This window comes from Zosterops lateralis, assembly GCF_965231275.1.
Source record: "Zosterops lateralis genome assembly, chromosome: Z".
Classification (NCBI taxonomy): Eukaryota; Metazoa; Chordata; class Aves; order Passeriformes; family Zosteropidae; genus Zosterops; species Zosterops lateralis.
In genome coordinates this window covers 60,540,380-60,567,478 of record NC_139800.1, presented here as the reverse complement: position 1 = coordinate 60,567,478, position 27,099 = coordinate 60,540,380, and the positions used below count along the sequence as shown (strand labels likewise).

Sequence of the window (27,099 nt, the reverse complement as noted above, 5' to 3'; positions counted from 1 at the left end):
AGCCTGCCCTCAATGCTCACAGGTAATAACTGCACTACTCTCTCTCTCTTTCCCTCTCTCTCTATATATAAGGTCTAAAGTAAGTTATTAATTATGTATCCAGTAAAGTAAGTTGTTGCCCCATGACACTGTTCACAAAATTATTCCTACTTTTCTTTTTCTCTGAGCAGCAAATAGGGGCAAAGATAATTTGCATATTCTAAAAGAAATGATAAATGGATATATGGTAGTATTTGGTATATAATAGTCTTTCTGTAAACAGTGTTTATAGAAAGATTATTTGACTTAAGTTGCATCATAAATTAAAAACCAGAACAATGCTTCAAGATAATTAAAATCATTTAGTAAAAACTTCAGTCATATTTAAGCGTTAAAACTTCATCATGCCTTTGCCTGACATAAAAAAAAAAGGAATAGTAGCACATATACCGTACTATAGTAGGCAAATTATCTTTTCTAATCTCATACAAAATAAGACAAATGTAAAATTTATCACTTAATGATTACCAAGTTTACTGATATCTGCATTAACACCCAGTATATATCTCTTTTTGCACATAATACTGAATACATGCTATTTATCCGCTTTGGAGTTGCTGTACTCATAGAAACATCATCCAAATTCATTTATTTTTGTTTAAGTCTTAGAACTCCCATTTCATGCAAATATTTACATAACTTACATTTCATAGTGAAGAAGCCTTTTCCAACTGTATTAAAGTATTTCTATAAGAATTTGTACAAGAAAATTGTATAGGAAAGAATACACAGTGCAAGTAATAACAGGAAAAATCTCTTCTGTTATATTGATTACAATGAAACTTCACTGAGTTCTTATAACAGGTATCTTCTGTAGTGAAGTGTACCTTTCTTCTGTGGTAGGAACATGACACTGCAACCAGGCTACTGACCTGTGAATTGGCAGCTTCCTCGGGAATAAGCAACACAGCAGACTTTGCTATTTCTAAAATTTTAGGCACATCCTTGGCACTTCCCCTAACCAGGCTTACATTAGTCAGTTCCAAAGTAAAATTCAAGCCCAGTAGAATAAATGCCTTTGAGAAAGAGAATTTAATTAAAAAGGTTAAATTAAAGCAATTTAACTAATTAAAGCAATTTAATTCCACTAAAAACATGTTATCCAACAGTTCAAATAATTAACAAAACAACCTGGAGATTTTGTTTGTTCACATCAAAAGCAGAATTTTCAAGACAAATGCTTTGTTGATTATGTTTCTCAAAGAATTACAGTTAAGCCATCAATATTGTGAAAGTCATCAATAATCTGCCAGAAGTTTGCTGGAACGTCAGTTTGTAAAACAACCATTGCCATTTTAAAAAGTTGTATCTGACACATTGGTTCTTAGCTAGATTTTAATCCTCAGGATTAAAAATATTTAAAATGGTTGTAAGAGCATGTAAGAATGGATGTAAGACTGTGATAATAATGACAAACAACAAGGAAACACAGAAGACTGCAGGTACATTTATCTTCTTCGTTGGTCACAAATAACAGATCACTATTTACAATCCAAAAAAAACTTAAGAAAATGTTGGCATACATATAATAATAAGATATTGAACTAACAGTAAGACAAAACAACAATGTAAGGAAACATTAAATATTTGAACTCATGCATAGTGGTGATTTCGCAATTACTATCAGGTAATGTGATTTTAAAATCCAGTTCTACTCCATAAAGAGAAAATTCCTAACACCAAAACTCTCTTTTCTGGTTCTTCACAACTGATACTAGTGAGAGTTTTATATCTTATTTGTTTTGTGACGAAACAAATGGCAACAATAGATATCATAGGAGCTAAAAGAGTAATACGCACCTGGCTGGTTATTGGCACTCTTTTCACTCCAAAGCTGGCACCATCCTCTATTGCAAGGACTCCTACCTCATTCCCGGGTTCAATCAGTGCTTTGTCATGAAGGGCTGTGACACGGTACTCGACCATCACTTCTCCAAATGCCCCAGCATGCCGGGTTACATTAATCTGAACATAGCGATCCAGGCCTTTTTCTACCAGTACTGACTGCTGATCAGAGTACAGGGCAAACACTCCATGAGGATCATCATTTGCAAACACTGTGATCTTTGAAATTCCTTTCTCATGGTCCAAATCTGCTCCACCTTCCACTGAAATCAGCTGTACCTCATAGTTTTCATCCAGTTCTGGAACATCATCAGGTAACAGATAGATAATTATCTCAGCTGTACTCTGCTGGTCAGCAATGACAACAGATCCCTCTGTCTCAAGGAAGTCACCTGTGATGTCAAATTCACTACATATTTCCCAGTAAACCTGAAATTAGTATAGAAAACGCAAAACATAAAAGAAAGAAAAATTACCTTTAACATTAGAAATTTCCATTTCAGGATTCAGTATAGTCAGGATATGGAAGAGACTGCTTTTAAATGGGTAAAATAAAAATTGGTTTGGATATGGATAGGAAAAACATCCTATCACACAGACAATCTTTCAAGGTTGTGTGTTATTTCATTAAAAGTGCTATGAATATATAAACATTTCCTTTGCCTAGCTTCAGAAAATTTATGTAAAACTATGTGGAATTTATGAAGATTTTTCAAAAACTATTTCTATTTTCACACCAAATCACTCTTGCTATTATTTCTGTTTCCAATATTCCTCACACAAAAAAGGAAGGAAAAATTCTCATTAAACACAGCAGATGTTTCTATTAATTGATCAATTTATTTTAAATTAAATGAGAGTAGTTCCTGTTAAATGCTGACTTCTAAACAACTTCAGGCAAAAAACAATGTGCATGCTGTTTCAGAAAATTTGATTCTATCTAAAAAAGTGCAAGTATATATCAAAGAGAACTCACTATGAAAGTATTGTCTCTTCCTGTTCTCCCATCAAAAGCAAATGGGGAGAGAAAGAAAGTGAGAGAAAGAAAGCAGTAAAGCAGTATTGTTTTTCTTTTCTTTCCCCCAGAGCAGGGAAGACTGAATTCTACTTTCCAAACCACAAGTACCAGTAAGTACTAGTAAGCCCTTCCTAAATTCGGTCTAAAGAGAAACATTTAAAAAAATAATTTGAGAAACAAGCAATTGAAAGGTACAGAATGAGATATTTTTCCATACATTGACACTAAGGATGATTTCAGATAAAATTGTTCATTAGGAAGAGTGAAAATACCGTTATGTTCCCCAGAACGCCTTGAATTCGTTTGACAAACAGTGTAATATTTTGTGGTCCTTCATCTCCTGAGGGTTCTGCATAGCTACTCTCAGTTAATGATTCAGGAGCGAACTGTACAATTCCATTGGGATCACCAAATTTCTTTATCTGTAAAAAGGTAAACAAACATTTAAAAAACTAAAAATGTAGTATGAGTTGTATTCTTGCTCAAACCACTGAGATTTTCACAGCTAGATGCTACAGTAGCACCTATCTGTTAGTTCTGAAAACAACAGAAAAAGTTTTGAATATCCCATTTTCAGTCCCCTTGTCCAAGAAGGAGAAGAACAGAGTTTTATTTCAAATGCTGTATCTTAATATTTTGATTCTAAAGCAGGAAATGCTCAGGCACCTCAAACTACTATATAGAAACTCTTCTAACACTATCAGTTTTCAAACTCAGCACTATGGGAAAGAGAGGTCGTCCACATCCATGTGAACCATTACCTGCAACAAGAATTTGGGGTAACCTGTCTTCCTGAAGGGGACTATGGAAGTAAGGGCTAATTCTACCAACACCTTACAGATCAGATAATAAAATAAAAATACAGTTTCTAGGAGAGATTTTTTGAGGGCTTCTTATAGCAGCTTTATAAGTATTTCCTTAGTTGCAGTATCCCTAGAGCACTGATTTGTCTTTGATAACTCAAAAATATCTGCATTTCTCTTGAGCTGTGAGAAGTCAGATTTTTCTCCCTTTCTCTGAAGATTTCAAGAGTGACAATATCCTTCTTGCAGCTGCTGAGCCTGGTGCTGTGTGGGCATATCCAGATCACTATTATCTATCACACACATAATGGTTGGTGCAGGCCAAGCAGTCCAGCCTAGAGAGTTTGTCCATCGCTGCTTTTTGCTGTTTTAGGATTTAGGGAGGAGTGTGTGTGTGTATGATTTGTCCATCAATGTTTTTTGTTTGCTCAGGAGAAAAAGATATTTTGTCTTTGTCTCGCTGGAGCTTTGGTGGAGAGCATCTTTTTGTGTGTAAATCACCCTCTCTATTGTATACCTTTGTCACCTATATTGTTGCTGTTACTGTTTGTTTATAATTTCACTGGTGTTTTCAAGTAAATTATTCTTATCTTGACTTAGAAACTCTGTTTTTTGTCTCCTTTTCACAAGAGGGTTTAGGGGAAGGGAAGCAGTTGAGTGGAGTTTAATTTCCAGCTGCGTTTAAACCACAATGGATGACAAACATATAGAAAGGTGGGCCTAATCCATGCTCTCTCCAAAGAGAGCTATAGAAAACTGCAAATGAGAGAGCCAGCTCAGTGCTTTTATACCAATTTTTACTGTTAGATTTTCTGCCCTTTTTCTTTCAGAATTGAACATAATATACCAAAATAGTACAAAGGCCAAAAAAGCCAAATGACTAAGTAATCATTGTGATTAATTTTTAAAAGCTTTGCAAGACAAATACCAATATCAACAAAAATCTCTGAAGAAAGAGAAGCATTAATAACTTACTATTAATGTAATGCTGTTTGCCTTAGGATCTATTTCTGTTTCACCCTTAATAAGGCTCAGTCGAATAATGAAGGTTTCCTGAACTTCAACTTCTTCATGAGGATAGATTTGTAGATTAATTGTTCTCAGACCTCCTTCTCCTTCTTCAAAATAGAAGGATCCATTCACAGGGTCACCAATGTCACTATTCAGAGGAGACAAAATATCTTCTGAATTGGGTCCCAAAATGTCCCAGTTAATCTGTGGAAGAGATCAGTTTCAGATTTATAGGGGTGATATATCTTAACAGCACCCCAAGGGGAGAAGTAACAGACTATCAAAAGTACTTAGCTATATTTAAATATTTGCTGTTAATACAGGATACAAAATAGTCATAATTAATTCTATGGGGCAAAATATAGAAGCCTTTGAAAAAGTAAACATACATGACAATTTATAAATGGGAATTTTAAAATGTTAGTCACAATGACAGTTTATTAAATTCTAGATATTAGTAATAGAAAAGAAACTAAGATTTCTTTAGCATTATGCAAGAATCACACAGGCCAGTGTCTATTTCTTTTCTCTTTCATGACTTGTTTTGCAAAACTTCCCACATGAGTACTCATGATCAAAACCATTTTTTTTTTGAAGCATAATGTCAAGTCTAAAAATGACAAATATTTTTTATCAAAAAAGATTTTAATCCTTCAAATTATGAAGAAAATCATGAATTCTTCATGTTTCTTCAGCGTGATTAAAAGCTATAGCATTTCCAGTAATTCCCACAAATTAGATTGCTTTTAAGGATGTCATATTCAGGACTTTACAAATATTTTGGTAACTTAAGTGTTTTTCACTTTTCTCCAATGACTTCTAGAAAAAGTCAAAGACTGAAGCAATTTTTATATGTGGAGAAGAGGAGTTCATGGCTTTAAATGAAAATTTTCCAATTATTTGGCAAGACTGTGCAAGGCCTACCATGTTTTATATTTATATGTTCACTTCAAAAGTGGCCTGTATAAAGTAAAAAAATACTCTAGAAAACTCACAGTAAGCAATTTCTTGAATTGAATTAAATCAAACTAGTAGTGTATAAAGTTAGCTATAATTTTGGTGGGAATAAGAGCTAGTTCAAAACAATGTACACAATAGCATAATGAAAGAAGGCAAGCAGGAAAAGAAAGAGGATTTTAAAAGGGTAACAACATTTTATGTTATACTGCAGCTATATGAAATTCATGTTTAATAAAAAGCTGTAATTATCCTATTAGAAAACAGTCACTAAGAAATCTCTCAAAACAAAATGCAGGAGGTTTTGATATAGTCACTAGAAAACTTTGAGTCTTTGATAGGCAAGACCCACCTGTGCCTCCACCAGCCGCCCAGTCCTTTCCAACACCAGAGACACTGTTGTGGTTTCATCAGGGTTGGGAAGAATAATTTGGCTTTGATTGAGAAATCGGACCATGCCCTGGGGAGAGTCACTTTTTGCAATGGTGACCTGGCTTACCAGGTGGAACCCCAGCACTGCTCCACCAGTGGCTCCTGTCAGTTGGATTTCAAATTGTTCTGCAAATTCACTGCACAGAAAAAGAAAAAGACATTCTCAGATATCTGAGAGAAAAGGAAAAAAAAAAAAACAAAAACTGTGCTTAGTAATTCAATCATGCATCCAACTGGATCTGTTTAAAGGGATAAAAAAAATCATCACCATTGATGCAATGTAGAAGATTCCTTCTATTTGCATAGAATGCTGATATCTGAAATAAAAATATTTCAGATATCACCAGTCTGAAATCCTATCATTATTCTATTTTCTACTAGTGTTAAGTTAAACAAAAATACAGAAAAATACTCTATTTTTCTTAGCAGTACTGTTGACACCAACATTTCTTATAATGTAATTAAAAACTGTATTTGATTGGAAACTATTTAACAGGAACTATCACACTCTAACATATACTCTAACTTCTTTTCCCCCCTTTAAGTGATTTTCTCCCTTACGCGATTTTTTAGCTTTCCAGAAATTTGTTTTTCAATTCCAGCTCTATACACGTATGAGTAGATTTTTTAGTGAATGCTAAAAATTACTTTATCAGAAGTAAATTGGTGAATATCTGAAAATTTAATTACCTTTCTTCATCATTTATAATAGAGATATAAATGAAAGACTGGTTCTGTCCATGATAAAACATTACAGTATTATTATGTACAACATAGTCAACACCATCGGGAAGTGCAGAAATACTTCGAGAAAGAAAATCAGCTGTGACATTGCCATAGGTTCCATGTTTTCTCAAAACAGGAATCATGATTAATCCAGCATCCTCTTCCACTATAAAAATAATTGAGAAGAAGCTGGGTTATTTCAAAATTCACACCTTAGCCTTATCTCCTAAACTATAGTGAGAACTTAAGGTAAACTTACCCATTAGAAGGACATATTGTGGATCAAATTCTATGACACCTTCAGCATTGTCATTTTTTGCAATAGTGACCCATACTGTGGAGATATTTCCTATAATTGGAGGTTGATCCACCTGTAGGCCATTCTCTTTTACAGTAAAATCAAATCCACTTGCAAGAACATAAAAAACAACCAAACATAAAAATCTATTTTAAACTTCTTGTGAAAGTATAAAGATGTGTATGTAACAATTTGTCAATTACTACAAATAACTTTATTTTCTGAGAGTGACTACTGAAGACTTTTTTGTCATATTTTTTCATATTATTATTTTTGTAAGAATAGTAGTTTATTCCTAGAAATTTCTCTTTCATTTGTTCTCATTTCATCTTTTTATTGAAAATTCTTGCAACTTGGCAATTTGTATCTAATGTATGCATTTTAAGCTTTAATAAATCTTAATCAGCAACATCTTTATACTAAAGTTAAAATAATCAGGTTTATCATACATCCATTTTCTATTTTGATTATAATAACAGCTACCTTACAAAATTTACAGTAAAACACATGAAACGTCTAGCAGTGACTTTATTTAAGTAGATCAGAATCCAAATATAGTTTGTTTTTCTTGTTTGTTTTCCTGCTTGTAGCAAATCAGCTGGGAATTTTAACTTTACCTTCCTTGTAGTTCCACTTCAGTAATCATCAATGCAAAGTTTTCAGGACCTTCAGGAATGTCATCATCATGTATTTCAATCAAAATAATTTTACTTTCCTCCTCTGGTTCAAACATAATTTCTCTTACTGTGAGAGTAAAATCCACTCCTTCCTCTGCAGTCCCATTTATTATCTGAAAGCAAAGACGCACTCTGCCATAGGATCCCCTGGAACGCACAACAGTGATGTTAACCTGAGGAAAGAGAATATTTTCTTTTGAAAATGGCTTTTTTTTTCTGATATAGTTGCCTTTAAGAGATGTTGTAAAGGCACCTTTTCAATGGTTCTGTCAGGTAACAGCAATATGATTTATCAAGTACAGAGTACACGTAATTTAGCAGATAACTTCAGTCATTTTAGAGACTGATTTCTTTCAAAAGTTGAACATAATTCTAGCAATAATGTTGAGATCTGTCAGTAATTTTACATAAGAAAGAATTTTAATCCAATACCCATTTTTCATCTTCTGTTGTTTGCAATAGTTCACGGGAAAAGGCAAACTCTCCATACGGATAATCACTGGCGGCCATGGTAATACTTGCTGTGCTGCTAGATTCATTTATGAGTCCTCCATCACTGATTCTGGTTAGTTGAAACTGGTAGTAATGCCTCTCCTCAGGACAGTTGTCATCTACAGCCTATGGAAAAGAACCAACAACAGCTAAAAGGATTTAAACCATTTCCAGGGAGAGACACATAACTAATTTCTAGCCAAGATCCTAAGAAAATAAAAGAAAGCACTTGTAACAGCTACTGGTATCAGATCTCTCATATACCTGTATTAGAACAACTGCTGCAGACTGCCTATCTCGCATGGTCAAGGTTCCCGATACCTCAACAAATTCTGTCTGATGAGGAGGTGTTATATTCCAATATATTATGATCTCCCCAAAAATCCCTGGGCCACGTACCAGGCTGCAGGTAAGGACACAAACACAGATTTCATTTTTACCTTTAGTATTCAATATCCAATACAGAGATAGTATATCATATGGTTGTGCATGGAGGAAATGTTATCAGCACTATGAAAGCTTGAGTTTTAACATACTTAATCACTCAAGAAAGTGAGAATTCCCTTTTCAGGAATTTTCAGATCATCTCTGAAGCTCTCTTGTATTTCTCTGTGTTGGCAGGCATCTAAAGCTGAATTTTTACCAAGAGGTCTTTCAAGTTTTTTTCCATGTGTAGCCTAAAGATGGGATCTCAAAACTGATTTCTCTTGGTTTTATTCTGCTTTTTCAGAGATAGACATGCAAAATAGAAGGGAAATTGGATGTCAGGGTAATGCCAGGGGCAGTTTGAACTATAAGGCAGATGTAGGACACTAGAATACTCCTTTGAGATTTTCTGAGATACATTCCATCACTACTTGTCTAAAACCATACTAATAACATAGCACTTGGTGAAATAAGTTACAGTAAAGATTTACCTGCACATAATGCACATAACGCAATCTTAAACTACTTGCATAAAGCATAGTTTGGTCTTTTGGGCTTCTTGGGCCAGTACCAGAGGCTGTTGCTTTGTATTTTCTGGAAGTGTCGTAATTTTTTCCAATGCTCTTAGAAGATTCTTCTAAGAATCTAAAATTCTTCATTCTGTTTTCAGATGACTGAATAAACCAATTGCAACTTGTTTCCACCAGAATCCCATTCCCATATTATTTTATGCTAGAACACGACAATTTCCTGAAATACGATTCAGGCACAAATACTGAATCAAACTCTAGAAAGCACAAAGCACCTTCAAATGTCACATTTCCTTACCCCTTTCCTTTGATTAAGATTGTCTTTCCTTTGGTGCATTGATGTTGTAAACAACTTTAAGACAGAGAGAAATATTTGGACCTCCCCATTAATACTGAAAGGACATACATGGTACATTCTGCCTTACAACCAATCACCTAGTTTTTAAAACAGTTCTGATTATAGAAATTATGATAAAATGCAGTACTCAATATATTCTTGCCAAATGGGGAGTCTCATAGCTTTTGAGTCTATGCTGCTGTTCATTCTTTGAAAAAAATGAGATTTGTACCCACCTAATAAGAGCAGTTCCATTATAATTTCCTGAAGGTTCTCCAATCAAAATGTGCTTGGAAGAATGGGCTATCCCAACCACCCCAGAAGCTCCTTCATCTCCCATAATAATGATGGTTGCAACACCTATGAAGAGAACAATGCTTCCCATGATACGTGAAAACTAAGCAATGAGTTTTTGGTAAATTTTGTGACATGAGTGGTTAAATATCAGCTTCACAGAGGGCCTGTGAAACTCTCTTTGACTACTTCAGAAAAGGGATTTAGGGAAAAGGACTGACATGCAAAATTGTGACCAACTAGCTTCACACAAAATACTTAAGCACTGGAGACTAAAATAATATGAACAGATATAGAATAGTTTTCATATAGAATATTGAAAAACAGAAGATACTGAATTAAATCTTTACCATTTACAGGGGATATCTCTGCATCACCCGTAGAGACTAGCTGAATGGTAAATGTTTCATTCCCCTCCAGCAGACCATCTTGTATTGCGTGTAAGATAATCAACTTCTGGAACTCAGTCTGCATCATAGAAAGATCAGAAAGATACGGATATATTTTAAATTAAATTTTAAAAAGGACAGTATTAAAACTAACTTTTTTTTTTTTAGACATAATCAAGTGTTAAGAATGCTTGACATATTCTCTAATATTTTTTAAATATCAGCTATCTGATCTGGCAGAAATTTCTTCTCACAGATTAATAAACAAAAATGGTCTCACAAACATTGCATGCTGCCCTAAAAAGACCCTCACTCTTTTCAACTAAATAAAGATAGAAATTCCTTTGAGGTTGTATTCACATGGATGTTTTCAACTTAGAGGAAACTTTCTATACAGAAACTGCATATTCAATAGTAAACATATATTCTAAGGATTAACGCATTATTAAGGTTAGTTATATTAGTCTAATTTCTGCCTAATCCACATTTTGTCAGTGGGAAGTGGTAAACACATATATAAATTTAGTATATCATGCATGTATGGTTATACTTAAGCACAGATAAAAGTTCAGGACAAAATGTCAAAACCTACCAGTAGAGGCAGGATAGACAAATATTGATGGTTTTACCAGAAAAAAAATCTACATTCCAGTTGATCAAAGTAAAGTAACCAGCATGCCTATGTATTTAATGAAAAACAAGCTTGTACCAAGAGAAAATGGATTATGCTCTGTTAAAATACTTTTCTTCATTAAATCTTTTGAGGAGACTGTAAAATCTCAATAGTAATATAGGAACATGTAACATTGGTAACAAATATTTTAACTCTGACTTCAGAGTTCTAACCTGCCATGAAATACAAATTAAATAACACTGTCTAGTTAGAAAGTTTATTAAGGTGGTTTGTTTGGGATTTTTTTAATCTGCAGATTTGAAGCATTCATTTTTCCTTCTTACCCTTTCAGTATAAATTTTCTTTTTAAGATGTCTGATACTGTAGTGGATTAAGTGTTTCTGTAATCATTATTTACATCTAGTAGATTTCAATTCCTCTTTCAGAATTTTAAGAATGGTGGAGATTTGAAGAGCTACCTTCCTGATGATTGCATTATGCTGCATTAATAGAGCATGTCAGCTTCCTTTACAGCTTGAAAGAAGCCTGAATAGTGTTTACTCCACCAGTCCAAACCAACCTTTTTCTAGTGTATAATACTTAGTAACCCTCTACTTCTAAAAACAACCATACAAACACACACAAGCAGAAGTAAGTATTTCTAAATCTAATGGTAAATAAGTTATTGCAATGTCTGAAATACCTCATTGAAATGAAGGGTACCATTTAGAGGGGTCAGATCATATCTGGCTGCTTCCTCGAGAATCCATAACACTGTAACTGCTCCTCGTCCTCCCTGACTTCGACTTACATTGAGCAAAACAACTGCAGCAGAATCATCAGGTGTCTGAGGTTCCTTCACAGTTACCTGATGGAGAAAGTGAAGGAGAGTGTGGAAAAGGCTGTATTGAAAAAGTGAAAAGCTGCATTGATAATGTCAAATGACACGGATACATTTTTGAGAAAAACAACAGAAAACATTATCAATGACAATTCTGAACAACAGGAGTGAAAATGAACAGGAAAGTAACAGGTGAACAGGTGTGAGGAGTGTGTTGAATTCTGCTAGCAAGGATTAGTTACTCAAGTGATTTCTGTATGCTCTATGATTCAAAACAATTACAGAAAATGTCGCCAGCAGGCTCAGCACCAGCAAAATTGAGAACAGAAGCACTGCAAGAACTTTCGCAGTGATACGCTTTGTAATTTCTTTCCAAATTTTACTATAATAATAATATAATAGAATAGAATATAGTTATATATTATAATAATATATAACTATAATATAATAATTATTTAATAATACAGATTATTATACAGACCATCAAAAATCTTACCTAGGATGTCCTGAATTGTTAGTATAGTGAATTAAATTGATTCAGTCATGAATAAATCTATATTTATGTAGCAGCACTTCCACTGTTACTACCACCATACACAGCTAGATTAACAAAGGCACTAATATCATTTCAATGAAATCATGTCTTCCACTGAAGTGAAGGCTTACAAAAATCAGCTATATGCTAGTGACACAAACCCACTCTCCAACTTTAGCAGAAATGAGTGCAACCTAAATCAAACTCACATTCTTTTGTTCAAACCCGAATACTCCAACAGGAGAATCATTTGGTGGAATAGCAACAGTTACCAGGGTGTCATTCCCAAGTCTTGCACCACCTGTTACTCTCACCAGGGCAATTTTGAATATCTCAAGGAATTCAACTTCACTGTCATCTATGATTGTAATTTCTATTTCTCCTGTAGCCTGTAGAAATGTTAAAAGAAAAAAAAGGCAACAAAGCTTCATTTATAATATTCTGCAAATTGCTTGAAAAAAATTAAAATAGGTAAACTGTATCTAGTAATAGATAAACAGACAATTCTCACTGGTTCATTTTTCTTCTTATGCTTGTATATTTATAATAAGAAGATGTAATTTCAGTAGTGGTTTTTAAATCCATCAATATAAATCGTATTTGTTAAAACTAGCAGACTTCTTTGCTTTGGTACTCAGTAGAAAGTGAATGTTGACAATATTGTCAATATTCAGTCAAAATTGTGCATGCTATATATATCTTTCCCTTTGCCAAAGACCGCTTATATTCACTTAAAATCAAAATCCCTTGAGTACACTAAGTATTCCCAGGTACAGCATGAAATTTAAAATTGTGTGTAGAAGAAAGCTAAGAAAACATATAGGTATATTCTGAGAATTTATAGTGAAGACGGATGCTGCTACAAAATTTCACTTTAACAGGGTTTATTATTAGAAGTTATGTCCTCACTTCCCAAAGTATCAAAAACACACAAGCCTATTTGGTCAATCCTATGAATATTCTGGTTTTCCATGTTAAAGAATCGAAGCTGGGAGCATCATTCATATGCATAAGGCCATAAATATGTTTTCAGTGAAAATTCTGCTAGAGGAAAACACACAAAATATCTAAAGCTGCTAACCCAAAGTCAGGTAAAGTTTCAGCAAGTGAATACCTGCCCATCTGCAAATGTAAGGTTTCCAAATGATGGTGTGAAGTCTTCAAAGCTGGCAGTGGAAGGAATGGCTTCCCAGTACAGAGTTGCTGACCCAAACCTCCCAGCCTGACGAACAACTGGGAGTTTCAGTACATTCTGTGGTGGTGGTACCTCATAACCAACAGCAGCTCCAGTGATATCCTGTATATTCAAAAAGAAACTGCAGAGTGTCTCAACAAACTTTCCTTTTTTTTTTTTTTTTTTAAGTTGACTTACAGTTAAAAATCAATTAATAAATACATAACTACTTGTAAAATGGTCTGGCATTGACCTTGCTCTGAGTAAAAAGCTGGATTAGACAACCTCCTGAGATCCCTTTTTATGGCATTGGTTTCCACACTGCCAGCTCCATAATAAATTTTGTGTATTATTTGTGATGAACCTCTTAAGAAAGAATTGTTTGTCTGGTGTTGGCCATTTTATCCAGAACAATTTAGTATTATAAAGCCTATCAGAACACTTTCAGAAGTTGTCTGAGAAATCAGACTGTCTTCCTTGAATGCTACTTTACATGTTTTTCATTCAGACTTATTTACCTTTGTAACATTAAAGTTAAATATTCCTCTGGCATCATCATTTTCTTCAATTGTTATTTCAGCTATTTCTAATCCAAGCCTCTTCACACTTGGCTGACTTCCAGAGGAAGAAGTGATCAGTTGCACATCAGTAATATTGATTATAAATCCTTCCTGTAATTCTGGAATATTGTCCTAAAAAAAAAAAAAAAAAATTTTTTTTTTTTAAATGATACATTGCAAGTTTATAATACAGTTGACTACTTGTAGGTTGTTTACTCTTCACAACTTCTCAGCATTTGGGACCATATAACCAATCTCTTGCTTCATACCACATGAAAGACGAAAACGACTACGTTTGCTGAGATTTTGAAATTGAAGCTGACAAGTCAAATTCCAGATGTGAAAAATCAGTGGAAAGCAGTGGTGGATGTCACTTGTTACTGCTACCTAGAGGAAAGTCAGCTAGATCTCAGAAACCAGTAACTTGTAAATCAGTATCTCCATTCTAAATATATTTAAAGAATATAGATAATAATTTTTCCTTTTTCACTATTATAAGTAAATTTTGGGACTATAATAACACAAAGAATGTAGCTCATTTGCAGTGATGAGTATGCAAGGTTTTTTTGAAAGAGGTTGTTTCAAGGGTCCCAGCACAGCCTTTTCTAGAATGTTAAGTCATACTATTAGTATAAAATCAGTACCATTTCCATTTCCTTAAAAGATATTAATAGCTAAAGAAGTTTTTAGGCTACTCACAGGCAAAATAGTGACAATAACAGAAATTGTTGTAGCATTTTCTGCCATAATGACTGTTTTCCTTCCCAGTATATAATCCTCATTTTCTGTTGCTCGGTTGGAGGGCGGCAGTTCAAAGTTCGGCGCAGTGCTCAACTGAACTGCAAGATCTCCGACAAATCCTTGTTCTCGAACAATTTGTAGAGTAACAATAGTTGAATTCTCCTGCCCTATAGTAAGGAGATGGAAAAAAATCAAGATATTGAATTTTACAATCATAGAATATGCTGAGTTGGAAGGGACCCATGAGGATCATATGGAGACCAATGCCTGGCCCTGCAGAGCACACTCCAAGAATCACACCATTGCCTGAGGGAATTGTTCAAACACTTCTTGAACTCTGTCAGGCTGGTGATGTGGCCACTTCCCTGAGGACCCTGTTCCAGTGCTCAGCCATGCTCTGGATAAAAAACTTTTTCCTGATATCCAATCTAAATCTGCCTGAACTCAGCTTAATGCAATTTACTCAAGTCCTGTCACTGGGCACCAGAGAGTGCAGAGATGAGTGTCTGTCCCTCCGCTTCCCCTCACAAGGAAGTTGTAACTGTGATGAGGTCTCCCCTCAGTCTTCTCCTGTCCAGGTTGAACAGACCAAATGACCTCAGCCACTCCTCATGCAGCTTCCCCTCAAGGCCTTCACCATCCTCATGGCCCTCCTCTATAAGCTGTCTAATAGTTTTATATCTTTCTTATATTGTGGCACCCAAAACTGCCCCCAGCACTGGAGGTGAGGCTGTCCCAGCTCAGAGCAGAGTGGGACAATCCCCTCCCTTGCCCGGCTGGCCATGCTGGGCCTGATGCCCCCAGGACACCCTTGGCCCTCCTGGCTGCCAGGGCACTGCTGGCTCATGTTCAACTTGCCACTGACCAGGACCCCCAGGTCCCTTTCCATGGCACTGCTTTCTAGCCTCCCATTCCCCAGTCTGTACACACATCCAGGGTTGCCCCATCCCAGGAGCAGAATCTGACACTTTCCCTTATTGAACATCATACAGTTGTTGACTGCCCAGTTCTCTAATTTGTCAAGGTCACTCTGATTTGTTGAGGCCTCTCTTCAGGGTCTCTCTGTCCTCAAGGGAGTCAACAGCTCCTCCCAATTTAATGTTGTCAAATAATATAGTATTCTATTCCTAAGAGTCCTGCATCCAAGTTGTCCATGAAGATGTTGAACAGAAATGAGATTAGGATGGAGCCCTATGAAAGCCCTATTTTAACTCTTGGCCAGCTTGATTTTCAGCTCACATGACTACTGGATCTGCCTGCTAGAGACCACTTCAATTATGCTCATTGACACAACAGTCGTTGGATAATTCCAGGGCTTAAGCAGATGAGCACACACAACTGGTGCGAACACACAAAACAGTACCTACATCTAGAGGTACTGTACATTTAAAAACCAGATCTAGAAGAAGAATAAGATATGGAATATCTACAGTTTTATATGTGTGCTATACAAATTATTACTTAATACTTCTACTTTTATTCAGTTATCTTTCAAAATTTCCATCTCAATAATTTGCCTGGCCTTTTATGCCTGGGCCATCACTATTGATTCTAACACAGAAAGTGGTATTGAAGGCAGTCATTCTGGCTCTAAATGTCACATTTCCTTAACTCAAATACTGAAGAAGTTAAATAGACTTGTATCAGTCAGGCTCAGCACCCTTTTGGGAAAGCAGATCTGTAATTTTATCCAATAAATGATGAAACACAAAGTGGCTAAAAGTGGTGCATTTATGACTGGAGAAATAGAAACAGATAAAATGTAAACAGGTTTGTACTTCAAACCTGTTATTTTAACCAGATATTACTTCATAGATAGCACTTATGTATAATTCATTAAAAATACAACAGGTAAAGATTGGAAAAAAAACCCTGTGCAACCAGTGGAAGCTAGGAACCTTCCTTGAATTCTAACTTCAAAGTATAAATGTTTATAATGTGTAAGAAATCAACACATTACATTACTTCCAGGAGCTAAAAAAAAGGAAACACCAATTTACCTGAAAATAGAACATGCTAGAATGTTTTACCTGTGATAATACACTCAGATGGAAGAAGATTGTTTTGTATATCTAATTTGTTAATATGGACAGAATATTAAATTGTTAGAAAATTCTAACTGGGTTGTTAAAGTAGCCCATCATGTAGCTGTGGGAAGAACCCCAAAGACTGCCAGCTAGCTCTCCAAGTCAGGAGAGAGGGAAGAAGCCTGAGTATGATGGCAATTCTCCTCTGGCCAGCTGCCTGGGAGATCCTTTTCAACTTGTGCCTGAAAGGAAAACCAAATGCCTGAAGTGGAATTCACTCCTGGTCTGCTTCCTTCCTTCCCCTAGCCCTCTGAGCAAAAAGCTTCCCTTTTTGAGCCACTTCAAGAGGAAAGTCTTTCTATGTAAATTATTTTAAATAATATAGCAATCCCATTAAATGGTAAACTTATGGTTTTTATATAAACAGAAGTATTTTATACATTAGTGATTTGCAACTTACCCCTCAAACAAGAATGGCTGGGGAATATTGATGTATGCAATGTGAAATACAGCATAGTTACATATTTTAGGGACATTTATGCCACATTTTAATAAAAACTTGCAGAAACATATATAGAATATATACATATTCATACATACATATATACATACATATATATATGTGTGTGTGTGTAACCAGTGTTATAAATCCAACAATGCTGACTTTGAGAAAATATACATTCTTTCCTAAGAATCAAGGAACAGACTTACCTTCTGGCTCCGTGATTTTAACAAAAAGAGACTCCATATGCCATGCAACTACACCATGTGGAGAGTCACTGGGTAAAATGCTAAGTACAGCTCTTGCCCTTGCAGGATCAATGACAGCTCCTTTTGTGGTATCTTGAATATCCACAGTGGTAACACGGGTGAGTGTGATTTCCACTGTCTCTGAAAGTTCTGCAACACTGTCTGCAAGGACTGTCAGGGTGATTGTAGACAGGGCCTGACCTTCTGAAAACGTAATCTACAGTTATAGAGGGAGGGAGGGAGAGAGGAGAAAAATGTCAAATTTCTTGTCAGCATTGTGAAGCCTAGAGTTTTATTCTGTAAACTCTATCAGTTATAAAATGCATATACATACACACATACATATCTTATAGAATCATAGAATACAAGGTTGGAAGGGACCACAAGGATTATCTGGCCCAATCTTTCCTGGCAGTACCACAGTCTAAACAAGATGGCCCAGCATCCCAGCTCAATCTTAAAAGTGTCAGTTTTGGTAGTCCACAACTTTCCTGGGAGAGTTATAGGGTTATTCCAATGGATGATTGTTCTCATGGTGAAAAATTTTCCTCTTACGTCCAATGAGAATTTCCCCAGGTGTAACTTGCATCCATTATCCCTTGTCTTTTCAATGTGACACCTTGTAAAAAATAAGTCTCCTCCTTTGTAGCCACCTTTTAAATACTGAAACATGGTCTGAGCATAAGGTCTCCACATCAAGGTTGAACAGTTCTCTCACCTTCCCTCATATGACAGGCTTCTCAGTCCTCTGACCACATTTGTGGCGAGCTCTGGACCCCTGTGAGCCTGCCCATATCTATTCTCCATAACAAGGATCAAAACTGAACACAAAATTCCAGCTGTAGCCTAAAAAGGGCTCAGTAAAGTGGGCTAATGACTGCTCTATCTCTGCTGGTAGCAGCCTTGTTGATGCAACCCAGAAATATCTTGGTGAATTGCCTCAGTGTTCACTTATATTGAGCTTATCAACCAGCAGGATCCCCTGGTCCCTTTCTCTGGAGCTAATCTCCAGTCAGGATAGATGCCAGTGGGTTCTGCACTCCTGGATTATGTTTTCCATAGTACAACATTTCTTCCTGATGAATCTTCCAGCCTACCTGGGCTGGGTGGCTCTCCAAAGTGTCCACTTCCTCACTTAGTTTGGCATCACCATGAAACTTCAGAGTACACCTGATCTCATCATGCACATCACTTTTGAAGATATTAAACACTGTTGGGCCCAGATCCCTTAGTGACCACACTTGTGACAGGCTGTCAGTCTGAAAAAGAGCTATTTACCACTACTCCCTGGGGGCAGCAATTACACATTTATTTATTTAGAAAGCGGCTATGGCAAGCTGTATCAAAAACCTTAGAGAAATCCAGGTAGACAATGCCTATTTCTTTTCCTATTACACAGCCTTTATCTTGAGATTTTTCACCTTCTTTTCTCCTCATCCTGCTGATATGGGGGAGTAAGAAAGAACTAGTTGGGAGTTTTAGACAGCTGAGTTCAACACACCACATATATCCATATCAAAAGAAGGATGAACATATAATATCAATTAAAATCATTGCTATGTGAAGAAATGGCTACTCAACTTCTTTTTTTCTTCTTCGTCAGATAAAATGATTGATACATGCTTTGTCTACCTATATTCTTATTTTTAAATCAAAGGGCCTGCCACTTCATTAGGCCTTTCTCAACAAGGAAGATATGTCTAATAAACACTTAGACTACACATAATGTGTAGGAAAACCAGAAATTTTCACTTAATAATACAGCTTTCTGGCTCTTCTTGCCTAAAAACCTATGCAGTGCACTCATGTGGTACGTAGCTGGAATGCTCTAGCAGTACTCTAGTAATTTCAGTATGGCTGTTTTTGCATCCTTGATTTCCAGTCCCTTTATTTTTCTCTTCACTTTTCTTCGGGCTTTGTGTCTGCTCTAGACAGCCACAAGGTGGAGGACTTTGATTTACAGAAACTGGATCCTGCCAGTCCTAAGGAATATAAAAAGCTTTGGCCACAGGAAAAAGATGGGTTTTATTATGGCTGGGAATCTAAAAGTCTTGGAAACATAAAAATCTGGGACTTGTTATATTCTGCTGGACCACTTAAGTTCTTCATTGTATTGAAAAGGTCAGGGCAAAAAGCAAACATTCCGAGATTCCCATGCAAATGTTTTGACATAGCCGAATCTCACAGCAGGAAGAAAGGAAGATGGGAATAGTATACTACAGTACACATTTCCAGTGCCTGGACAGCATTGCAGTATCAGATTCTAGAAGTGTTAGAGTGATAATCGCTGTATTATGTGCCAGCCGGAAACAGAAACTGCTAGAATCACAGGAAAGGACCAGGAAGCAGGGATTAACAGAAGAGTGGGGTAATCTAACATGTACTGTTCTTCTCACTCAGTATGTCTTTATCAGTATGTCTGAACCAATACAATCAGTGCTTCCCCAATAACAGTGAGATTATTAAATACCATTCCTGAGGCTGGAAATACATCACTTATGCTCCCATTAGCAATCCACTCTACTGTGACTCGTCCGTATGTTCCTATTAAACGTTCAATATTCAGGGTGATCAAGCTGTCTTGCTCCATTTCTTCAATTTGCTTAAATAAAGAACTCTAGAAAACATACAGCAACAGAACCAAAGCATTATTTTCTTAGAAAGAAAAGTTTCTTTAGGGAACAGGGTATTCAAAGGGGGCCAGAGACATTGAGCATGAATAAATTAATCTGCTCTTAAGAAGCTAAATGCAAGTCTATCAATTAAATTTTATATATCTTAATATCCAAGAGGGCCAAATTTCCTACACATAAGAATTTGAAATGTCAGATCAAATTCAATGGTTTTTGTTAGTTTTTTTTAGTATAGTATTTTATGTGAAGCAGATAACAAACATGTAGACTTTTAAGATGTATTTTGCTGCTGTTACTTTTACTATTAATCATCCTCCTTGTACAAATCCAGATGCAATGTTTCATTTTTGTGATGATTCTTCTGTGGTTTATATCTTCATTAGGCATTTAGTACTGTTTACATAACTTCTACAATATTTGATGATTTAAGAATCACAACTCCAAATAATACCTTCAGTCTGACATAAAAATATTTTTTTTATTTTATTCAGGCAGATGGGCTCATCCTGTGGCATTAACTATTTTAAAGGAAAAGAATCTTTACTTAATTCCCTTGACTAACCAATTAGTAGAAACTATGATGATATATAATATGCCATCTGAAAACTAATTTTTTAGGTTGTTGCAAAATGAAACTGATAAACTAATGTTGTTCTAAATAATAAAAAACCCCACAAAAGGGACAGACTGGAACTGAGTTTCTACTGCCTGTCATCTATATAACCAAGTAACAATGCTAAATGGAAGTCAAAGCCCTTCTGTCTCAGGTCACTGTAAGACTTTAGAAAAAGAATCCCGTGACCAGCAATTTTAGGATGTTTGTGTTCCATCATTCAGAAATTATATATACATACTTTGATGATTTACCTTAAAAGTTTTACCTGAGCAAATGCAATGACTCCATAGGCATTGTCATTGGGAGGAATAATTATGTTAACAAAACTGTGAACACCAATCTCTGCCCCTCCTTTAGGGTTTTTCAGCCACACTTGAAAACATTCTTCCTCCTCTGGGATGATGTCATCCAGTATATTGACTGCTATCACAGCTTCCATGTCCCCAGGGTCAAATATCAATTCACCTGAACTAGCATACAAACAAACACATCACGTAATTATAAACTGAGGATACGATTAACAAACTTTGAAAGCACTACTGAAAAACTAAAGAGCATTTTTGATGCTGAAATTGTTGTTTATATTCCTGAGTAAGTCAATGAGTTTTAAAGGTTGTGGGATTAACGTTGGGGGTTTTTTTTCCTAATTACAATAGAATATATAGTAACTGATACTTCTTACTAATGTGATGAAATTTAATTTATCCTTAATAAAAGCTTCAACAACAAGGTTAACTGCAAGTCCTTTTATTCCCTATTTTAACGCAAATTGTGTGAAATTTGACATCAGGTTATCCTAAGGCTACCACTGAAAAATTCTCTTTAGTATTAATAAACACAGCACAGACAGGTGTGCTAAAATGGTCTCCACTGTAACAAAAAGGTGATCACAGAAAAAGGAATGAAAGAGCTGGGAGACAAACCAAAAAACCTACCTAGGTATAAAATCTGACTGCTTGGAGATAGTTGTCAGCTCATAAATCTGGGAGGTGGACTCTACAGAAAGAGCAATCAGGCTCTTGCTGGAGTTCAGAGACCTTACAGTAGTGGAAGTGATATGATCTGCATATGGGCCTTCCAGCATCAGACAGAACTGGTTCTCTTCTGAGTTCCAGGAGTACAGTGCTGTTGAGTCCTTACCAGAGAGGAGGATGTGAACTACATTGAGCAAGGAAGAGAAAAAAAGAAATATTCAGTGACATAATTAAAAGTTCTTGTAACACCAGAAATGCCCTTGGCATCACAATTGTTAAAAGTATCTCTTAAAAATCTGATACATAATATGAAAATTGAATGCATATATTTTTTAAATTCCAGTACTCTAAACAAAATCTTACCTAAACCTGAAGGAGGCATGAAAACATGGATGTTTCTTACAGCAAAGACTGGAAGAGACTGGAAGTGTCTGAAGGTAGACTGCCCTGTCTCCCAGACGAAAATTTCAGAATTTCCAGTTTCTACAAAGGAGAAAAATGACAAAACCTACATTATATTGCTGGTTGTTAATTAAATCACACACTGGTGGCCATTCAAAGGCAGAGATTGGCAGCTTTAATTACAAAGTGAGATCAGTGATTGTATCTTCCTTTTCACTTGCACGATATCCCATTAGATGATTTATTCCATGACATCATTTAAGGGCTTTTCTGCACACATTCACATATAAGAACACTAAAAATCCCAGCAGACAACAGTCAAGTGCAAAGAAACCTATGGAGTGCAATATACACTTTCAAATAGTCATAGAGACACCGACATAAAACAGTGTCTAAAGTATCATACTTGTGAAAAATGTTATTTGCCGAACAATAATCTTTGCATATAAGAAAGCTCAGAAAAACTTTAAAAGGGTGCAATTAGCACGTAGACGAATGGAGTTATTATTTCCTATTCTTCTTGGGAAAATATTTCATTAGTTTCATAAATATTTGAGAACAAACACAATGCTTTCGTTTTCTGAAGGACAAAGGACAGATTACTTTGAAAAGATGCTCTTCAGCAAATTGCCACCTCCAGTAATATTTTAATCTCTCTCTAAACTCCTTTTATTCCAAATGTCTTTGTTATCAAACAAGCCAGTACATAATTAGCAAATTCAGTGTTTGCTTTCTGCTAAATACCTTTTGCAGTAATTAAATATATATCAGATCCAGAAGTCCAGGCCTCCATGTGTTTTATTTCTTTTCCTGGTAACTGATGAAGATTCCTAAACTCATTATTCAGCCATTGGTACAAGACAACATTCTGGCTGGTATTTGACAAAGAAACTATTAAGTACATAATGCCTCCACGGGGAAACAAGGCAATGTTCAGAGCTCTGTAAAGTGGAAGTTGATGATGCAGCACAAATAAATCTTTATTCCACTGGAAAATCTGTAAAAATAGAAAATATATTTTATTATATATTTATAACAAGCATTAAGAAAAAAGAAATTAAGTGATTAGATGAAAAAGACTTACAATTAACTGGATTCCTCATTTCTATGATGGATCCTACATTATGGTGGAAGCACACTGATAAGCAACTAAAAGTAACTACCTTACTGCAAGCACCTGCTCCTGTTCTTCAGATGAACAGGTTTATGGTCAGAAGTTATTTCTATTCCTATAGCTCTTTAATGTAATAGATTTCAAAATAGAAAAGACAGTAGCAATATAATCAAACCAAGCCTAAATTACATGCTAATGTAAGGAGGGTTGTTACATTTAAACAAGTCTAGAATTTTATGTCTTATAAATCTGTAATATGTAACTAATTTTTCAGGAATATATACTTACTTTTTTTTCTATATTTCTTTCATATTTCAAATTGAAAACTAACCAAACAACCTACATCAAAGCCATGGAAGACAAGTGTTATTCTAACCTGGATGGAACTGAAGCTGGTGGTATCACTAACAAAAACCAAATAGTCTTCCTCATCCATAGAAAAATGTTTGACAAGTGTGGTATTCAAAATAGAGAGGGTCTGTAGCTACAAGGAAAATATGACAAAAATTATATTTGGAAGTCAGCTCAAGTTTATACATATACACACATTTTTTTAAAAAACTGTAAAATTGCATATAAAACATATAAAATAACATACAAAAACTGTCACAGATGTTATTTTATAATTTTAAAAATATATGTGGTGTCATTTTACAAAATTATAATTACTTATCATACATTTTTCAGAAAATGCTCTATGACTTCATTTCTCCACGATTTCTTCACTTCCAAGGTAATTTTATCTTTCCCTCAAAATATGACTACAAAAATCATTAGACAAGAAGTTGCAATAACTGTCATGGTTTAGGAATGGTATTTCCTAATTTAGTGTTCTCACTGAAACACTACAAACCATGCTTCCTCTTCCTCTCCTCCCCCAAAGTGGGATGGAGAAGAGAATTGGATGCACAAAAGGTGAAGATCACGAGTTGAGATAAGGGCAATTTACCGAAAACAGCAACAGTAATGATAAAATGAACAGTAAAAAACCCAATAATAATAGCAGAGGGCTCAAGAGAGGCAAATTTTCACATGTGTAAATGCTTGCTATGCACAACCCATCAATACATGAACTGTGCCCACACTACCCCAACCTCCAGGTGGGCCTCATTTCCCCATCCCCAGAAAACGACCTGAAGTGGTATGGAATAACCTCTGGGTTCCAGCCATTCCCCCTCCTGGCTACTGCAAAATTAACCCTGTCCTGGCTTAAACTATGACAATGACTTACATCACTGACTCATGCAGAGTGTTCGTTCAGTTGCCAAACTACCTGAGAACAGAGTGCTTTTTCCCAAAACATGGCTGAGACAGAAGGGCCTCACAAGGTCCTTTCTAACCCTATTATTTAATGATTTTGTAAGTAACACAGACTTACCTTCAATAGTTTCCGTCCAGGCATGAAGGCATACACACTGCTGTTTGAAGCTCCCTGACTGCTTCCTCCATGAGTAATCACAAAGTAGGGAGAAGCATGGATTTGGAAAGATACACAGCTTTTAGGATCCCACATACTGAAATTCTGAGAAAGGAACAAAAAATAGAACTGAAATGTCAAGGTTTTATTAAGCAGCAGGGTTGGTGTCTGTAGGCAAACATTTACCTCGATGGCAACAAAAACTCCTTTCCACTGGTAGAGAGTAGAAAACACAGATGGAGGTGAACGCAACAGCACACCATACAGGATTTCTTCTGATGGAAAGAAACACCAGCTAGCTGCTGACTCTTCCACAAAGCTTTGCAATACAGACAGAAGACTGATACTACCCTCTGCAATACAGAATAAGAAAAAAGAATTTGTCTTAAAAGTCTTTTACAACACCATTTTCATTATTTATTTCCCAAAACCAAAATCTAGTATCAGAAATCACAGAATATTCTGAGTTGAAAGGGACCCAACAAGGATTATCAAGTCCAGCTCTTAAGTGAATGACAGATAGGGTGGTCAAACCCACAATCTTGACATTTTTAGCACCACGCTCTAAATGCCTGAACTTTATTCTGAGTTGTCTCTAGATAGTTGGTATAAGTTCATGTAAATGCATGGACATGTTATAGTACTGAGATTGTACTGAGAGTTAAACAATAAATTAATTTCTCATATATTACTATTACACATGGGAGATGCATAGGCAACTTGAGCATGATTCAGAATTACTCAGTTTGGAATTCAAGTAGTGAGAAAATTAACTAGACAGTAAGAAATAAAAAAGTGAAAAAGAAACTAAAAATGTGTTTATCCTCATTCTCTTTATCATCACAAGAAGTAGTCATGGCACAAAGATTCTTAAACTGCCTAGTCATTCAACACTTACAGAAAATAGTGTCCTTCATATTATGTTAGAAAAATCCAGAATTACAGGTAATGAAGAACAGATTTTATAAATCAAAGCCCTTGTGAAAATATATAAGCAACAGGAAGAGCAATACAGATTGTTGAAACTCTGGCAGCAGTGGCTGATGACAATGATGCTTAAGCACCCAAGATTTGATGAATCTCAAGATTAATGAATTTTGATATCATAGGAATATTATCAGTGAATTTTCATTCCAAAGTTATCTCTCCTCTATGTTTGGTTACTCTGTAGCTATCTCCACTCTGAAAATAGCAACGGATGCTCTCGATGAAGTGAACGTACTGATGCCAAACGCAGTATCCGATAGTGTCTCCCACTCAACACTCACAGACACGTTGAGCCCATTACTCCGTGAAACTTTCAAATAAACTGTAGTGTTTGCTTCTTCAACCGTGATGATATTTGTCCTAAATTTGAGAATTGTAAAAATAAATTTTAAAAAGTATTATTTTTATAGTATAAGAATAGGATTCTTACTGTACACAGAATATGCAATAAAAAGAAAAAACTGGGTTTGCTCTGTGATACTAATACTAATTAAGATTATCCAATGTTTCTTCACACAAGACCTTGACAAAATCGTGGGAAATTCAACAAAATCTTAAACCAGCCTAAAATTTAACACACCAACCGTATGGGTAAAGCTGAATGATTTCTGAAAACATCATTCCATATCATAGACTCATACGATCATAGAACGGTTTGGGTTGGAAAAAACCTTAAAGATCATCTTGTTCCAACCATCCTGCCATAAGCAGAGACATCATCCACTAGACCAGATCGTTCAGAACTCTACTGAACTTGGTCTTGTGAAACCTCATGAGATTCCCAAGGACTATCTCTTGGGCTTGTTCAGGTAACATGGCTCATTTGGTTCTGAAAAACAGTCCTGAGTGAGGGTGTATCTTACACAAGCTTAAATAAACAGGTAAATTAGAAAATTTCTGATTTCCGGGGCACTGGCCTATGGTTTGGAATTCTTAATATCAATTACTATTAGTGAAATGTTTGGGGACTAATGAAGTACTGTTTCAAGGAAAAATGCATAAAGAAATCAACGTTTCTAATGGCGAACAGTCCAGTTTAAATGTTTTTCTATTCTTCTGTATAGCAGCAATAGTATTTGACAATGTACTTTTTAAAATAACAAATTTTACAACTGGATTACTAAACTTTTTTAAGGGGAAACCATCTCTATGGAGTATGAAAAACCTGTTTTTAATTGAATTAGTATTCAGTACCTATTTGTAACTGGGTAGATGCTGAAAAGCCCCAGTGGAGCCTGGTTCTGTAATATTGTAATCATAGTTTGCACTCTGGTGCCTAGTCTGGCTCCTCCAGTTGGATTGAATAGGGTGACGACAAAGTGCTCATCTAATTCTGGTTCTTCATCCAGGATTGCAGAAATATGCAATGTCTGAGAAGAAACAAACATAGAAAGCTGACACATTGACAGCTAACAATAACAATGCTATTCAGGCCATGCTG

The 27,099-nt window shown here is 35.6% G+C and overlaps 1 protein-coding gene across 1 annotated transcript in view; it reads right to left on the bottom strand.

Annotated features, from left to right (window-relative positions):
* ADGRV1 (adhesion G protein-coupled receptor V1) overlaps positions 1–27,099 on the bottom strand; it is a 266,979-nt gene that overhangs the window by 163,661 nt on the left and 76,219 nt on the right. The window contains exons 45-72 of the mRNA XM_083883524.1: positions 26,853–27,028; positions 25,894–26,018; positions 24,858–25,024; positions 24,633–24,776; positions 23,631–23,738; positions 22,885–23,137; positions 22,102–22,221; positions 21,700–21,922; positions 21,030–21,234; positions 19,986–20,132; positions 17,477–17,732; positions 14,697–14,905; positions 13,956–14,129; positions 13,378–13,560; positions 12,473–12,652; positions 11,591–11,755; positions 10,236–10,353; positions 9,828–9,951; positions 8,563–8,701; positions 8,239–8,424; positions 7,747–7,979; positions 7,091–7,239; positions 6,796–6,997; positions 6,026–6,242; positions 4,681–4,920; positions 3,175–3,324; positions 1,840–2,313; positions 912–1,055 (exon numbers count right to left, since the gene is read on the bottom strand). Of these exons, the coding sequence (XP_083739650.1) occupies positions 912–1,055; positions 1,840–2,313; positions 3,175–3,324; positions 4,681–4,920; positions 6,026–6,242; positions 6,796–6,997; positions 7,091–7,239; positions 7,747–7,979; positions 8,239–8,424; positions 8,563–8,701; positions 9,828–9,951; positions 10,236–10,353; positions 11,591–11,755; positions 12,473–12,652; positions 13,378–13,560; positions 13,956–14,129; positions 14,697–14,905; positions 17,477–17,732; positions 19,986–20,132; positions 21,030–21,234; positions 21,700–21,922; positions 22,102–22,221; positions 22,885–23,137; positions 23,631–23,738; positions 24,633–24,776; positions 24,858–25,024; positions 25,894–26,018; positions 26,853–27,028 (5,211 nt within the window). The remainder of the gene's footprint in view (positions 1–911; positions 1,056–1,839; positions 2,314–3,174; positions 3,325–4,680; positions 4,921–6,025; positions 6,243–6,795; positions 6,998–7,090; positions 7,240–7,746; positions 7,980–8,238; positions 8,425–8,562; positions 8,702–9,827; positions 9,952–10,235; positions 10,354–11,590; positions 11,756–12,472; positions 12,653–13,377; positions 13,561–13,955; positions 14,130–14,696; positions 14,906–17,476; positions 17,733–19,985; positions 20,133–21,029; positions 21,235–21,699; positions 21,923–22,101; positions 22,222–22,884; positions 23,138–23,630; positions 23,739–24,632; positions 24,777–24,857; positions 25,025–25,893; positions 26,019–26,852; positions 27,029–27,099) is intronic.